At 35.8% G+C, this 17,381-nt stretch overlaps 2 protein-coding genes and 1 non-coding gene across 3 annotated transcripts; 1 reads left to right on the top strand and 2 right to left on the bottom strand.

The window, feature by feature from the left end:
• The first annotated feature begins 6,818 nt into the window (after positions 1-6,818).
• Positions 6,819-14,462, top strand: LOC18096949 (protein phosphatase 2C 29). Its single transcript, XM_006385566.3, has 4 exons — positions 6,819-8,938; positions 11,490-11,603; positions 12,458-12,722; positions 13,378-14,462. The coding sequence occupies exons 1-4, from the start codon at positions 7,094-7,096 to the stop codon at positions 13,500-13,502; spliced, it is 2,349 nt and encodes a 782-aa protein (XP_006385628.2). The 5' UTR covers positions 6,819-7,093; the 3' UTR covers positions 13,503-14,462.
• Positions 14,447-17,354, bottom strand: LOC18096950 (pentatricopeptide repeat-containing protein At5g46580, chloroplastic). The gene has a single exon (XM_006385567.3). It carries the CDS (start codon positions 16,876-16,878, stop codon positions 14,713-14,715), a length of 2,166 nt encoding a protein of 721 aa, XP_006385629.1. The 5' UTR covers positions 16,879-17,354; the 3' UTR covers positions 14,447-14,712.
• On the bottom strand, positions 17,046-17,175 carry LOC112327056 (U6atac minor spliceosomal RNA). The gene has a single exon (XR_002981132.1). It is a non-coding gene; the product is annotated as a U6atac minor spliceosomal RNA (small nuclear RNA).
• Positions 17,355-17,381: the final 27 nt, after the last annotated feature.

The following is a 17,381-nucleotide window of genomic DNA, read 5'->3' on the forward strand; positions in this document are numbered from 1 at the left end:
GCACACACAAATCCAGGTCAATGCAAACCAGTAACTATTCAATCACCATGTTACCTTACATCTATACATGCACACACGTGCAGATGTTTGTGTGCACGCTTGGCTTATGCTACGTGCCTGTTCAATATTTAAGGTTTTTTTTTTAATGTTAGCCGTGAGTTTTTGTTTTTCCCATCAGGAGATTCATGCGACTAATTTAGATTTATACTATTACTATAGATGAAGCTAGTTCTCTCTCGTTACATGTCAATTATACAGTTGTTGTTATTGGAACTTATTTTAATAAAAGTAAATGCTGAGTATAGTATATAATTGATAGGCTGAACTTGTCAGTATGTTGTTAGCCATGATTTGATGAGGACTCGTGTGTTCGTGTGTGTGTGTGTGTATATATATATATATATATATATTGGTTATGTTGGTGTGTTTTTAAGCAGAAAAAAAAAACCATAATCATTGTTTCTCAATTAAGCTTCAATTCTAAAAATAAATCCTAATAAATTTAATGCGATTGTATTAAAAAAATATAAAAATAGCAAAACATTTATGTATTGTTGTTGGGAACTTTCCATAAGTGCAATTAAAGCTAATTATGTTGGTTATTCTTAAAACTGTATAAACTAGGTTTCAAATCAAATTACGAGAAGATCGACTGATATAAACTAATTAACTTGATGAGTCTAAAAATAATATAAAAAATTAGTAAAATTTATAACTTAGCTAAAAAACTTTCAAGACAGCCTACTTTGTCTATAAAGATAAAGATGACTATATATTGGATCGCCAAAATATATATATATATATGTTTTGGATTATTATTATCTAGTCTGGGTGGCCTAGCATGAACTTTTAAAAAAAGGGCTTGACATATTGATCTATTAGCCCAGACCCGCGTGCCTTGATCTTTAATTTTTTTTTCTTTTCTAAATTGAACGAGCGATGCGTCAACTGTCTAATTTTTTTTTGAAAAAAAACAAAGAAATAGATAATACGTTGTCTACTAGCTTGTAATCTAGCTGCCACAAAGGGAGCTAGAAAACCAGGGCAATGATGTTTTTTTATCTAAAAATCTAATTTTCAAACTATTTTCATCTAAAAACACCTATATTACCCTAATAAACCAATCCTTCAACCCTAAAAATCCCCAAATTGATTAAAAAAATACAAAATCAAATTGTAAAAAATATATCTCCTTAACCATAATCTAATATCTTTCCCCGAGCACCTAATTTATTTTTTTAAAAAAACCAAAGAAGTAGACAATATGTTGTTTGCAAGCCTGAAATGTAGTCATCAAAGAGGTGGCTAGAAAATCAAGGCAATGATGTTTTTGACCTAGAAACCAAATTTTTAACCCATTTTCATTTAAAAAAAAACCCATATTAGCCCAAGAAACTAATCCCCTAAACCTCAAAAATCCCCAAATTAGTTCAAAAATTCAAAATCAAATCGTGAACAAATATATTTCCTCAACCTTGATCTACCTTTTCAGGCTATATGGAAAAAACACCTTAACGACACTCCTCTCATCAAGAGAAAGATTTTAACAAGAAGTTTACCCATTTTTGTCAAGGAAATCAAACTAACCGACCTTTTTTCCTCTTTCATTGTTCTCAACAACTCTATCTCTATCTTATCTCTCAAACTTAGAGACTAAAACATGAAGAAAATAAAGTTTTTTTTTATCAAAATATAAAAAATCTCAGAAAACATGGATTATAGATAAAAAAAAAACTTCAGGGACCAAATATGATAGAAATGAGCCTTTGCTACAATAATAAATAAAACATCCTAAACTTTTTTTTAGGTGTCGAAATTGTCCTTGAGTTTTAATTATATTTAATCAAGAAAATTAAACTTGATTTTTCCAAATCGATCATTGATTTAATGTTGGCATTTTTTAAAAAATACTGGGAGAAACCAGTAAAAACCATCGATCCTAATATTGAATTAACTAAACTTTGAATGATCCAATTGAAAATAAAATGATAAAAAAAAAACACGGTGAGACCAAGCCTTTATGGTTTTTTTTTTTTGGTTTTTTATAATTATGTGTTTTTTAAAGGTGGTTTAAGGCTATATTAACAAAAAATATATAAGTATGAGATTTAGCACTATACACAATTTACTATGAATTGCTAAAATAAAATTATCGTTTTGCCCTTGAATAGAAAAAATGGAAATCTTGGTAGCGGGACAGTTTGGTTTTTTCTAGTGGTCCATTGGTCATTAAGTGATTGTTCGGGTTTATTAGTTTTTTTAAATTTTTTTGCATAATGAAATAATCTAAATCTAAAATCTAAAATTAACAAGGAAAAAATCTAAATCATGATACGAAATTTCGAATGCAATTTTGAGAAAATCTACCTGAAAGGATTTATATAAAAAATCTACTTGTAAAAAATTAAAGCTATATCCAATAATCATATAAAACATTATATTGTTTCGAGGCACTTTTTGAATTGCACATCGAACTTTTATGACTTTTGAATTGTTTCAATTGATTATCTCATTGTTTCTCGGGACTCTAAAAAGTCTAAAATCCCAATATTAATTCTCTTTTTTGAACGAACTTACATATTTTATGACACAATTGAGGACTCAAACACAAATAAGATTTGGAGTCAATAAATCTCTTCATCAGTTAGCATTTGTTTTTGTATTTTAAAAATACTTTTAAAAAAAATCAAGAAAAATTTCTTTGCTTTGAATTTTTTTTTTGTTTTCATATCTGATATTAAAAATAAATTTAAAAAAATAAAATAAAATATAAAATTACGTAATTCCCTTTTACTGCTAACCAATCTGTCACCAAAGTAAAACCCATAGAAAATAAAATAAAATATGTACACCGCATCCCCATCCCCTACCAACTGTGCACGTGATGTACCAAATATAAAATTATAAATTACGTCGTTTGATGAAAGAAATAGCTATTTCATTCGCGTGGTTTGGCTGTGTATCCAATAAATTTTTTACAAAAAAATAATCGTACAAGTTTTTTTTTAATGTATTTTTAAATATAAAAATATTCTCATTTATAAATTTAAAAAAATTATATATACATTTAATTAAATAAATTAAAAATTATTCATATTAATAAATATAAAAAAATATTTAATAATAATTAAAAGTATGTTTGGCAGTGTGGTTGTGGATGCTTTTCAAATAACTTTTCGTGCCGAAATGTATGCCAATGATTTTTTTTATTTTTTAAAAATTATTTTTGACATCAGCACATCAAAACGATCCAAAACATATTAAATTTTAGCAAAAATATTTTTTTTTGAATTTTTGAGAACGCGGTTTGCACTGTGTTCCCAAACGGTTTCTAAAAACTAGACTTGAAAAATCTAAAAATAAATATAGATCTAAATATTTGATCTCGTAATATTGGTCGTATACCCGATTGTGTTTAATAGTTTTTTTCTTAGAATAAATTTTTTATTTAATTAAATAATTATCCATGCCAATAAATAATTAAATAATTATCCATGCCAACAAAAACTATAAATGAAAATGAAAAAGAAAATAAAAATTTAGAGAGCCAGAGCAAAATGAGAGAAAAGAAAGAAAAAGGAAACCAAGATGATCAAAGACTACAAAATATAACAGAAAAGAAGAAAATGAAAGAGAATCATCATTTATATAGACCTGTGTTAAACGCAAACAGTGGCTTTTAGATCCATTTTGAATATAATTAAAGAAGATGAGACCAAGTCTAATTATTTATAACCATCATTTATAATTTTTGTTACTATTTACTATTTATAATACAAATTCCCCTCAAATTTCATTTCATTTTGGATTAAAAATTATGTAATTGTACGTAAGACTTATACAGGTTGTGAAGGTCATTCATACGTAAAACCACAAATTAATTTATTTTAAGATTATAAAATACTTTTCTAAATTTTCACCCCAAATTTATAAACATGCTTGCTATTTAGCATTAGTTTATCAATTTTCTGGTTACAAATCCACTGTGTACCTTTTATGTTCGTCATGTAATATTTCCTATATTCCACCATTTGTTTATACAAAATTTAACCCGGGTCATTTTAAATTTCATTAAATCATACACCACTATTTTTGTTTCATCGTGCTTCACTTCCATTTAGTTTTTTATTCGTGTTTATTTATTTTTTATTTTTCGATCATTTTCATATTTTTATATTTTAATAGTATCACATCAACATTTTATTTCAAATTCATAAATCTATCATCATTCCTATAATTTTAATATTCAATCTACTCATTTAATATAGTATTTTCTTCATTAATATTGTGGATTATATCCAAGGATTTACACTTCAATTCAGGATTAAGGCGAGATTATATGTCTTTATGAAAATGGACTCCAAAAATTGATCGGTGTAATGTTTTCTATTGATCAATAAAAAGGTAATGCTCAATTGGACTGGGGCTAGAGCCTTAATCAAATTAAGTTTATGGTTAATAATTTATCCCAAAAATTATCAGCCATAATTGCACCATTAATACCTACCTAGCTCTAGCAAGAATCTTCGCAAAGCATGGAAACACAAGCCATCCTTGGTCAATAATTTGATCCAACAAAAACATGAAATATTGACCCACATGATCTTAATTTGTACTTAGAGTACAATGATTCAGGATTAGCTACGTAATCAACTTTCCCTTTCTTCAACCTTTAACGCATCAACTTGCTCTTTATTGCGGCCATGTTACTAACCCAACGTTTTGTGCACTCCATACGCCCATATGCGCGCGCGCGCGCGCGTATCCATGCACGGGGGGCTCTCACACGCTTCGCGTGACATTTTATACTCTTTGTCGTTTTTCTTTAAAAATTCGTATCGACCAACAAACCCTTTGACTTGCAGCCAAAGGTAGAGAGAGAGACAGTGGGAGAAAGATTTTCCCGCCTTCACATGCAAAATTCGCCTTTTTATTTATTTGACTCTCTCTCTCTCTCTCTCTCTCTCTCTTAAACTTAATGAAGAGAATATTCAATAGATAAATTATTACAGTGGGGTTTTTTTATTTTTTTATTTTTTGACTACTGGGAAGAAAGCTCTCGACTCGGTGCGAGACTTCCCATGATAATTAAAACCACCATTGGATAAGGTAGTAAATAAAGTATTTATTAAACACTAATTGCTTGTGAATGGAATTTGATTTTTTTTTTTATATATATATTATTAATTTATTACTATTATCGATTAACTAAGACTTAGTTGCACAGTGATAGACTAAGTGCAGAATGTGACAGCTCTTTTCAAATGTTCTTCCCGCTTAAAAATATTTTAAAAATAATATTTTTTATTTATTTTTAATATTAGTATATTATTTCAAAGCAAGAAAGAATTTCAAAAATTAGTGAGACAGTTATTCAACCGCTGCGCCTAACAGTCACTGATTGTTTGTTTTGAAAGTGTATTAAATATTATTTTTGAAAGTGTTTTTTATTTAAAAATATATGAAAAAAAATATTTTTTATTTTTTTTAAATTTATCTTTAAGATTAACATATTAAAATAATAAAATAATAATTTTTATTTCACAAAAATTGCTAATTTTTTTTTTAATGGGAGCTCTAGATGACGCAAGGCAAAGATGAGTGAAGAGGAATTCGTGTCCTTCGACTCCTCCTCTGATAGATTTCTCATATGCCAAGACAAGCACAACTTTCTCACCCTATTGCCAGATTCAATCCTGGTCGTCCAGCGTTTTATGTACTGTTTGATGACGTGGCAATGAAAGATACCTGACCAGGAGCAGCAGCGGCGATGCAGATGTGTGATTGCCCTTTTCTTAGGTTGGATTTGGGCCCATCCAAGGTCAAGGGCACCCTGTTTTATATTCCATGGCCCTTGTGGTTGTTCTTTCCTGACATTACTACCCTTTATTTTTTCTTCTCCCGTTTTACTATTCCATATTAAAAGTGTATTTTGTTTGAAGGGGTGATGAATTTTTTTTAAAAGGTAGAATACATTTTAAGTATAAATTATATATTTAAAAGCTATAAAAACATGTTTTTTATCCAAAAAAAAGAGCATAAATTACCTCCCATCCAAACACACATTAAAAATAAAAGTTATAGCTAGTTTGGAACTAAAATTTCAATTACATGGCTATGTTGGCAATTCTAAAAAAAATCATATTATTTTAATAAGAAGAAATATACAATTTGGCTATTTTTTTAACTAAAAAGAATTAAGAGTGTTTCAATTATATCTGTGATTTTTAACTAAAAAAATCCATATTTTTTGAGATATTGATACTCAATCAATAAAATATTATAAAACACAAACTTAGAATATATAACATGTTTAATTTAGAATCAAAATTAATGTACTATGTAATTACTATTACTATGCAATATTTTGTTTTACCGTGCATTGATGAAGGAGTGTTCTTAGCATTAAAAAAATCTAAAAATCAATGGCTACACACTCTTAAGGGCATAACTGTCAATGCGATGCAATGCCACTCCCGTTTTGGGCCCGGGCTTTTCCCAAAAACGAAGATCACCGCCTCACGCAAAAGCTAGGAAGACAAAAACGCCCCTCTCAGTCCAAAAGGGACAGACAACTCCAGTCCATCCAAAGCTAACTCATTCTCGTTGACTCAACCACTTTTTCCTTATAAGCCCACATAACACACATTCATTTCAATGCTGAATGTCAAAAATACCAGTCTGGCGCTTTGCCACGTGGCTTGCCCAAACTTGACCCCACATATTATCCCATGGCTCCTTGCGGGGACCCCACAAACCCGTAGCTAAAAATCGCCAGGTGTAACCGTCAACCAAAAAACAACAACTGCACCCAACAGATCACCGAAACAGAAAAACAATTTTCAAATTCACTCTCTCAAAAACTCTCTCCCCCCTCCCCTTCCTCCCTCTACGAAATAAAAAAAGAAAAGAAAAGAAAAGAAAAGAAAATCAACAAGTCTCCTCACTCTCTCTCCCCCTACACTTTAGTTACTTTCTCTTTCTCTTTGAAACTTGAAAAGAGAGATTCAATTTTCTCTCTCATTTTCTCTGTTTTTCTGAGCTTCCAAACAGAAAGTGGAGGAGAGATAGAGAGAGGAGACTATCAAATGTGATGGGAAGTGGACTCTCCACACTCTTCCCTTGCTTCAAACCGCCAAACAACAACCAACAGGACTTGATTTTCACTGCTTCTGAGCCGTTAGATGAAACCCTAGGCCACTCATTCTGTTACGTCCGATCTTCTAACCGCTTTCTCTCTCCTACTCCCTCCGATCGCTTTGTCTCTCCTTCCCACTCTCTCCGTTTCTCACCGGCCCGGCCCGTACCCGAAACCGGCTTCAAGTCCATTTCCGGTGCTTCCGTTTCTGCTAACACCTCCACTCCTAGAACCGTCCTCCAACTTGACAATATTTACGACGATGCCATTGATGTTATTAATTCTTCGAACGATACTGGCGGCTTTGTTACTTATTCTGCTGGAGGTGCAAGGGCTAATAATACTGGCAGTATTGTGAATAATGTGAATGGATTTGAGAGCACGGCGTCGTTTAGCGCGTTGCCGTTACAGCCAGTGCCACGTGGAGGGGGAGGGTTTTTTTTGTCGGGTCCGATTGAGAGAGGCGCATTGTCGGGTCCGCTTGACCCGAGTACGAGTGGAACAACCGATGGAAGTGGCGGGCGGGTGCATTTCTCGGCTCCACTTGGTAGCATTTATGTAAAAAACAAGAAGAGGAGGGGGAAGGGCATGTCGGGGTTTAAGAAGGCTATGTATCGGAATATTTCGGAGAAGAGCCGGCCGTGGGTTGTTCCGGTGTTGAATTTCGTGAACCGGAGGGAGAATTCGGGGACTGTAGAGGAGATGGAGGGGAGAGAAGAAGGGGATAACGTGCAGTGGGCGTTAGGGAAGGCAGGAGAGGATAGGGTGCACGTGGTTGTATCGGAGGAACACGGATGGTTGTTTGTTGGGATTTATGATGGGTTTAACGGACCTGATGCGCCGGAGTTCTTGATGGGGAATCTATATAGAGCTGTTTTTAATGAACTTCAAGGTTTGTTTTGGGAGGTTGTTGAAGAGGAGCCTCAAGAGACTATTCATGTGGAAGGAATTGAAAATAAAACAGACCCATTAGTGGAAAAGAGTGGTGCAAGTGACGTGAAGGATCTAATTGTCAAAAGTGAATGCAACTTGGTGTCAAAAGCGGATCCATTAGAGGAAATTTATGTTAAAAAGGACGGCGACGGCTTATCTTGTGGAATGGAATCTAATGCGGTAAATCAGGATAGAGTGAAGAGGGTTACGTTTCAACCAGAGGAGACGGAGGGGACAGCTAGTACCCGGAGGAGGAGGTTATGGGAGTTCCTAGCGGAGGATGATCTGGAAGATGGGCTTGATCTTTCCGGGTCTGATAGATTTGCCTTTTCTGTTGATGATGCGATTAGTGTAGGTAATGCAGGGTCAGCTGTTAGCAGAAGGTGGTTACTGTTGTCAAAATTGAAACAAGGTTTGTCGAAACATAAGGAGAGGAAGTTGTTTCCGTGGAAGTTCGGATTGGAGGGAAAGGGGAAGGTGGAGGTGGAGGTGGAGAGTAGTAGTAAAGTAGAGGAAAGGGTTTTGAAGAGGAAATGGAAGGCGGGACCTGTTGACCATGATTTGGTTTTGGGGGCATTGTCAAGGGCGTTAGAGGCGACTGAATTAGCGTACTTGGACATGACAGATAAGGTGTTGGATACCAATCCGGAGTTGGCATTGATGGGCTCGTGTTTGCTGGCTGTGTTGATGAGGGATGAAGATGTGTATGTGATGAATGTGGGTGATAGCAGGGCAATTGTTGCCCAGTATGAGCCACAAGAAGTTGGTTCTAGTGTGTGTGAAAATGAACTGAGCACGGAGGCAATAATTGAAACGAGATTGACTGCATTGCAGCTATCTACTGATCACAGCACAAGCATTGAAGAAGTAAGTTTTCAATTCTGGTAAATCAACTTTACTTGGCTCATCTAGTTTTATTAATGGTTGTATGTTGTCTTTGATTACTACCGACTACCTAGTTGTATATGATGTTGACTTTATATTGGTAGAAATTCCATGGTGGGCTGGCTTTGTATGTTAACTAGTTAATAATCTTACTTTTTCCTTGAACAGTGGCTGGTGCTTAGAATCATTAGGATAATACTGGTATTGCTATTCATATATTTGCTTTGATTTTTACTATCATGTTGCGCAATAAGCTCCATGAAGTTATGTGCAAAGGTGTCTAGAATTTCAGTTTAAGAAATATTTTCTTTAGATCCTTAAGCTGATCTATGAGTAACATCTAGTCATCAGGGTGTTTGTTGAGTCTTTCAAATGCAGGACGGTATCCATATCCTACAACAGTTTCATGCATTTCTGTAGTTATTTGCTTTTTTCCTTCAGTATCTTAGTGATGCCAGTTCTCTACTGGGAATGTTACTTAAATGCCCAAGGTTAGATTTTGATACTTTGATGTGGTATGACTCTTTGGTTCCACATTCGATACCTTTTTGACTCTTTTCTTTCTAGTTTTGACAGTTTGGCATTATGACTTACAATCATAGATTGGAGGGCATCTTTAGTTTTCTTTTCAAGCAATCCTCTTTCCTCGAGAACCTTGCACTAACCCATAATGATGCCAAGAAACTATTTATCCTGTGATTTTTTAGCTCTTGATGTTGATTCTTTAATTACTAGAACTTGGGATGTTAAAGCATGATGCCAGGAGAATTTAGTGCTCTTTTGACCTTGCTTGTTGTATGACAAGTTGCAGACTGAATTTTTTTTCCCTTTTTTGTTTTACCATAGTTGTTTTAAAGTGTATGCTCTATTTTGACTTGTAGATTTTAGATGTTGTCAAAAATCTCATTCTTTAACATGTGGACATGATATTTAAACAATCTGAAATTTGGAAATTATATTCTGCAGTTCCTCTTATTTTACTGTTTGCTAAACAAAAGCATTTTGCATTTGAAACTTTTATATCACAATTAAATTGTTAGAATAAATCTGCCTCGTTTTCTTTCATGTTATGGAGTGGCATGCCACATATCCTATCCTATTCATTGTACTTTCCCTGTTTGTTATTTCATATCTTCTTTTAGGATAGAAACAAGGGAGATGCATGGAAGCTTCCTTGTAAGTTTCATTTTCATAGCTGGCCAGTGTTTGGAATGTTGGATGCTTCCTTTGTCAATCTCAATTCAATTTGTTATTTTGTTTGCATTTCCTAGTATTTGGCAGTTTCTCAATGAACGTCAATCTTTGTTTGTTGCTTAAAATTAATTGCACCAAGTATAATTTTCCCCTCCTCCAGTGGTTGTGTCCGGGTAGAAGATTTACTTCAAGGAGCAGCCTTGTCTTTGTAGACATTTGATTGGAACTTTCTTGGAAAGTCAAGTAGCAAACTGATTCTGTATCATGTGCTTATAGTTCTAGAGCATTGCCATATCTCAACAGGAGGTGACATAACACTTCCATCAAAGGTGCACAGTTAGCTATAAGCTCACCTTGCATAAATATAGAAGTTTGTTGCTTTAGTGGCTGTTTGCGCTAGTCTAGTACAGTTGTGGCCTCCTTGCACTTTGGCAATCTGCTGCTTGCTAAACTAAAATATATTATTCTTCTATGGTCCATCAAGTTGTGCTTAGGGCATATATGTTCAAGTGTGATGTAGGCTGTAATATATTAGTATATTTGTGTGATGGAATCATTTCCATTTGGTGCAAATGCTCATTACATTTTCTTGAGCAGTTTTTTGTGTTAGTTACAGGAATACATAATAATTTTTCCCATCAATTCAAATTATTGTCAAAACTTGTAAATACCTCAAATCTGTCTTCTCTGTCCTTTTAAGGCTGATAGAGTAATTAAGAAGAAATTCTTATGTTGTAATTTGATGGACATTAAAGAGACTTAGTAATTTGATGACATTAAAGAGCTTGAATTGACAGATAGGATATTCTGTTTTAGAGAACTTTTTTTTTATGGTCATCACCATGTATGGAGGCTGTTAGAGTGATGGGTTCTAATGATAGGTCCCAAGGTTTGTTTGCAACTTCAAAACTAGCTGGCAGGGACACATGTTTATGTCTGGAAGAGGTACTTGTATGGAAATAGTTGATGCCTTTAACGTTGCATGAAAGTTTGAGAGCCTTGCTATTTAGCGTAGAGAATTAAGCATCTGAACTTGCTATGACTTTGCTGTTGTGGTTGAACCACACAATTACTTTATCACTGTCTTGTTCTGGAATTATTGAAGTGTGTTGCCGTATTTCCTATATTTTTGTCTGGTAGCATGAAGATTTGCCACCTGTATATATTTTCTGTGATGAGGGGTAGATATTCAAATTTCTGTTACACTTGGAAAAAAGAAAAAAGGATCTGCTTCATCATGTATAGCATCAATTATAACTTTTTAATCTTTATCCTATTGTGAGTCTTGTTATTGATAGATGAAGTGGCTGATAAGTTTTCGTCTTCGCTACTTATGCAGGAAGTAATTAGAATCAAGAATGAGCACCCAGATGATAACCAATGTATTGTGAATGACAGGGTGAAAGGTCGTTTGAAGGTTACCAGAGCCTTTGGGGCTGGATTTCTGAAAAGGGTATGTGAAACACGTTATTAGACTCTGTTTTGCTGAAAATACTTAATAGGAAGATGTTTTCCTCCATTTTTCAGTGTGAAACAAATTATGAAAAATATTTTCCAGTTAACCCCTAAATAGTTACAATTTGGAGGAAAATATTTTAACCTTATGAAGGAGGGGAAAGTATTTTCCGTGATGCTATAACTCATGATATTCACCAATTTTCTGTGATGCTATAACTCATGATATTCATCAACACCACCACAACCACCACCACCACCACACCCACCTCAGTCCCATCACCACCACCCACCCCACCATAATCTTCCACCACCACCACCATAACCACTATCAACACAACCATGGCCCCACCACCATCAGCCAACATCTTATTACTAATATAATTACTATTTAATCACCATCCCACCATAACTCTCTAACACCATTACCACCACCACCTCCACTATTTTTGCCACTGCCACCACAACCATCTTGTTATTAAATTAATTATCATTTTATCATTATTGTCATCATCACCATCATTACAACAACTATTATCTATTATCCTCTGACCACCACCATTATCATCAATTTTATTAGTATTATAAATGCTATAATTGTAACCATCATTAACACTACCACAATAGCTATCAGCACCACTACCAGCTTCATTACAATCATTGCAGTTTTTCTCATCTTATTATCCTTGATATATCCAAATGATGGAAAACAACTCATTTTCAGGAAAATGTTTTCCTTGGGAAAATATTTTTTTGCAAAACAAACGTGCCTTTAACGTAGATATTTTTCTCAGTTGAGGATCTTGTGTTATTGATGCTTATTGACTTACATAACAATTTATGTTGGCACAGCCCAAGTTGAATGATGCCTTGCTGGAAATGTTTCGAAATGAGTATATTGGCACCGCACCATACATATCCTGTTCACCTTCTCTTCATCATCATCAACTGTGTCCAAGAGATCAGTTTTTAGTCCTCTCATCTGATGGATTATATCAGTATCTGACAAATCAGGAAGTGGTTTTTCATGTTGAGAGTTTCATGGAGAAGTTTCCTGATGGAGACCCTGCACAGCACCTGATAGAGGAGCTTCTTTCTCGTGCAGCCAAGAAAGCTGGTACACCTACTTATTTTTTTCTGCTAGTCATATCAATTGCTTGATATCACATCCACTTTTACTTGTATATAATGTGGAGAAACATTTCAGGTTCACAGAAAGCCTGGTAGAAAAATGTAGGGTACCCAATGTCCTACCCACATAATTAAAAACTTCTCTATATTAATAAGATGGGAGGTGATGTTGCGTTGTAATTTCTGCCACCCCACTTATGTGATTCTGCAAATTTGTGTAGCAGATATTAGATCAACTCTACTTTTATCTAGAGACCAGCCTTTGCTCTTCATGCTTTCCTGTTCTGCCCTCTGAATCCTGGTTTTGATATTTGCTTGCTATGTGATTGCAAATAATATTCTACAACTTGGGTCTTCAAGGGGGGTTATGGTTCTCTCACTATTCTTGTTATGGTTCTCCCACTATTCGTGTTTTCCATTTGTTTTTTTTCTTATAATATATCAAAATGCCAAGTTTGTTAAGAGATGCAAACTATTTCTGGGGATTTTCTTTGAACATTATTTATTCATGTAGAATAAATAAGACTGGTACATTCTATTCTTCATGTTTATCATAGTTTAAGCTTTCTAGTTGATTCATGTACTGTATTTTCCAACTGTTTGAGCAGTGCTGATTTTCAACCTCCATGGACTGTCTGCAGGAATGGATTTCCATGAATTACTGGACATCCCGCAAGGGGATCGCCGAAAGTACCATGATGATGTTACCGTTATGGTAATATCACTTGAAGGAAGAATTTGGAAATCATCGGGGAAGTACCTTTAAAAGTCTTTGTGCATTGGACAGTGTTTCCATTGCCGATGACCTTCCTACACAATATGGGATGCAGTTCCAATTCTCAAGTCGATTTTTTGGTAAGCAGTGACCCATTTGTCATGGGTCATGGAAATTTTCTTGGGGTGGTATACAGTTAACAGGGGTGAAGTCCAAATGATATGGGCAAATATTAATGCCAGATTGCTGTCTATAGCTCGTAGATGTCCCGAGGAAATGATGGGGGTTAGCAAATGCTCTAGGAATTGAAAAAAAGAAAAGGAAGTTCCTATTCCTTCTTCGTTTAGACAGATGTTTGCTCAGGTGGAGGCTTTCTCCATTCCTAGTTGCCTTCATTTTTCGTTCATTTCATTTCATTTTTCTTCTTCTTTTAGAGCAAAAAGAAAGGGGGGAGATGCTTGTAATCTGGGTTGGGGGGGTGGGTATACTGAACTAGGAGAATGCCTAGTTAAAGGTGAGTTGTAATTTTGAAGGTGGATTTCTCCACTGCGGTTTAATAGAAAAAAGGAGGTTTCTACACGTTCCTTGTGTGGAATTTTTATCTTCTGCCTGTACAAACAAATTGTTGCAGAAGGCCATACCTCTCAGCAGCAACTGCCCCAAAGGGAACCGAAAGCTGTAATTACAGTATGAAATAAGGATGGATGTAGGGGATGAAGAAGTGAGGAGGTAGTTCTATTTCCGCGGTGCTGTCGGTTTGGTGCGGCACGAGGTTAACTTCTGATTTGAGTCATTAAATTTCATGTAAACTAGTTAGCATTCAAACAATGTCTGGTTAAGATTAAAAAGATTGTTAACCATCTCTGTCGTAATTAGCTTGAAGGCATCGCAATGATCAGATTGTGCGTCAAAAATTTATTTTTGACTCTATAATTGTGGTGCCTGCATGCGATGAAATGTAATTGCAATTCAATCTTAAAAAATAAAAATAATAATGATCACAAACAAAAAGAGCACCTTGATCTATTTATTTAAACAATTAGGAAGTATTATTGATTGCATTTGGCATGAATATAATTGCAGTTGCCTCCAAATAGCCATTAGCAAACACCATCGTATTTCATGCATCTCAATAACATTTTCCAACATCCAGAATAAATTGAAACCAAACAAGCACCCACAGAAGCATCATGATGGCGCATCCTATTTCTTCTGATGCCATGCAGTAGAAATATTTCCACGCACCATCTGGGCTGTGCGGTTACATTGCGGTTCGTGCTGTAACCGAAGACGGAATCCTTGATTGCACCCAAGTTACTAAATCCTCCCGTGTGGCCACGAAATGACCAGCTCTCTCTTCACTCTGCCTAAAAGGTGCTGCAAGTTTCTTCACATGGGAATCAAAGGAATTGGCTAAGCCTTGTGAGAACTTGTGAGTTCCTGAACCCGTGTGAGCTGAAAATAACTCTGGCAATTCCTCATTGCGCTGCACGAATTTGGTCAAGGTCCCCATCCACTCTTCAAGTGCAGTGTGAGCTGCACCCACAGACAGTGAGCGCACATCCAAACTCCACTCCTTTACAGTCTTGTGGTGTAAATCTGGGTATAATCCGTAAAGGGTTCCCAGATAGAGCAGCTCATGTGCTCTCCCATGAAGATCTCTCTTCCTACATATATCTATTAAGCAATTACAAAAGGGTCTTCTTGTTTCCACCACGGCGCCGCTGACAACAGCCCTAAACTCCTCTTTTAGGGTCTCAAAGCTAGTTTCTTCTTCTTCAATCAATCTCACAAGGGCAACCAACCTTGGATTAGCTTGCTTCAAACAAGCTAGGACCTTAGCAACATCCTCACTCTCATCACATAACGATGCAACAGAGAGCAGGCACCCACAAAACCTATCATCCAGCTTAACCCCTCCATCAATCGCAACATTAAAAACTTTAACCAAATCATCAATTCTTCTTGCCTTCCCTAAGCACTGAACCAAACAAGTGCAACCCATTATATTAAGCCCAATACCCAACTTAGACATCTCTTCAAACAACTCCATTGATTTATCAGCATTCCCTCCACTGCCATATATATTTAGCATTGCAGTGAAAGTCCAACTATCTGGCCTACATTTCTCTGATCTCTTCATATCCTCAAATAACATCTCGGCCTCCTCAACGAGGCCAAGATCTGCGCACATGTTCAACAGCGTATTGTATAAAATGAAATCCATTGGCCAGTTATTTGACCTCATTCGTTCCCATAAATCCATGGCATCCTTGGCCCACCTAGCCTTACCATAAATCTTAGCTAGTGCAGTTAGTGTTTTCTCACTCGGGGTTAGCCCTGAGTCCACCATCTCCTCAAATAAACTTCTAGCCAAGCCAGGCTTCCCTGCCTTGCCCATTGCCTCCAACAATGTATTATACACAACCAAATTAGGCTGCACGCCAAGAGACTTCATTTCTTGCAAAACATACCTAATGCCATCATAATCTCCAGCCTCACCAAACATCTTTGCCAATACAGAGAATGTTATAGGGTCGGGTTTCCACCCACTAGCTACCCCTCTCTCATACAAACTTAAAACCTCTTCAACCTTGCCTAATTTAGCATAAACATCTAAAATAGCAGAATATGTGACCTCATCAGGCATTAATCCAGTTTTATACATTCTTTCAAACCACTCCACAGCCTTATCAAACCTACTGCATTTTTTAGCACAAGTAATAATAGTTGAATAAGTAATGTTATCAAGCTGAATCTCATTGCTTACCATCTCATTAGCAAGCTCCTCAATGATATCAAACTGCAACCCGTACCTCAAAGACTTCATTGTGACATTGTAGAATATGGTTTCAATGGGAAATACATTCCGGGTCTTGATCCAGTTGAAGAAAAGATGAGTCTTTTGCCATGGCCTCAAGCTATTGAGTATCAAGAGAGCATTTTCTCTAGTTGGTGGGTATGGGATTGTCTCAAGAACAGACTCAAACTCATCCTCACCAGAACCACAATCATTCAGCTTCTTCGCAAAGAGTTTCAACTCTCTAATTTGAGGATTGTAAGAGTAAAGAGACTTCTTTTGCCTTTGAAGTGAAAGCACTGACCTTTTTGGTCTTGTGGGGTTGACCCATGTGGACTTGGGTTTTGACAAGAGTTGAGCTTTATGGTCTTTGGTGGAGAGAGTGGTTGCGGAGAGAGGCTTGAGTTGGTCAGATAAAGAAGGGTTTTTGGGGCTGGGTGATTCTGAGAGATTTTGTGGTGGTTTTGTAGAGGATGATGTTTCTGAGGTGGAAGAGTTGCAAGAAATGGCGAGTCTTTTCTTGGTGGGGTTATGCCTGATTGGTGAAGTGAAGAAAATGGGTCTCTTTGTATCTGATTTTGGTATTGTAAAATGGACATCGAGAGCTGTAGAAAGACTGGCAGCCATGACTCAGGCGCAGTGAGCACTCCCTGGTTGAAGAAAATATCTATCAGTTCAGTTGGAGCGGGAGATGTTTATGCCCCTCTCGATATTTTTGGACACCTTATCTTAATCTAGATGGATACTGAAGAGGAGAGAAGCCCTATATAATCAAGTTGAGGGGTAAAAAAGAAAAAAAAATTTGGTTATAGATCCACCTATAAGGTGGAGAGCCTTAACCGGATGTGTGGTAACAGGGAAGCCCGAAAGCTGTTCCCGTCCCTGTCAGGGGAGATGCCAACCATCTCTCCTTTCTACGAACACGAAGCTCTCTCCTGGAGAAGGCATTAAAAAAGAGGGCAAATATTGTCAAGTGAACGATGTGGGATTTCCAAGATGCGGGCTTAAGCCTTGGCTTGGACTGAGTCCTAAATCATGGAATATTGTTTTAGTGCAAAATTTGGAAGAAATCAAAACTGCTGCCTCGAGTATGAAAGATTATGGAGGTGGAGGAACATGTATCTTGGGTT

Source organism: Populus trichocarpa, chromosome 3, assembly GCF_000002775.5.
Source record: "Populus trichocarpa isolate Nisqually-1 chromosome 3, P.trichocarpa_v4.1, whole genome shotgun sequence".
Classification (NCBI taxonomy): domain Eukaryota; kingdom Viridiplantae; phylum Streptophyta; class Magnoliopsida; order Malpighiales; family Salicaceae; genus Populus; species Populus trichocarpa.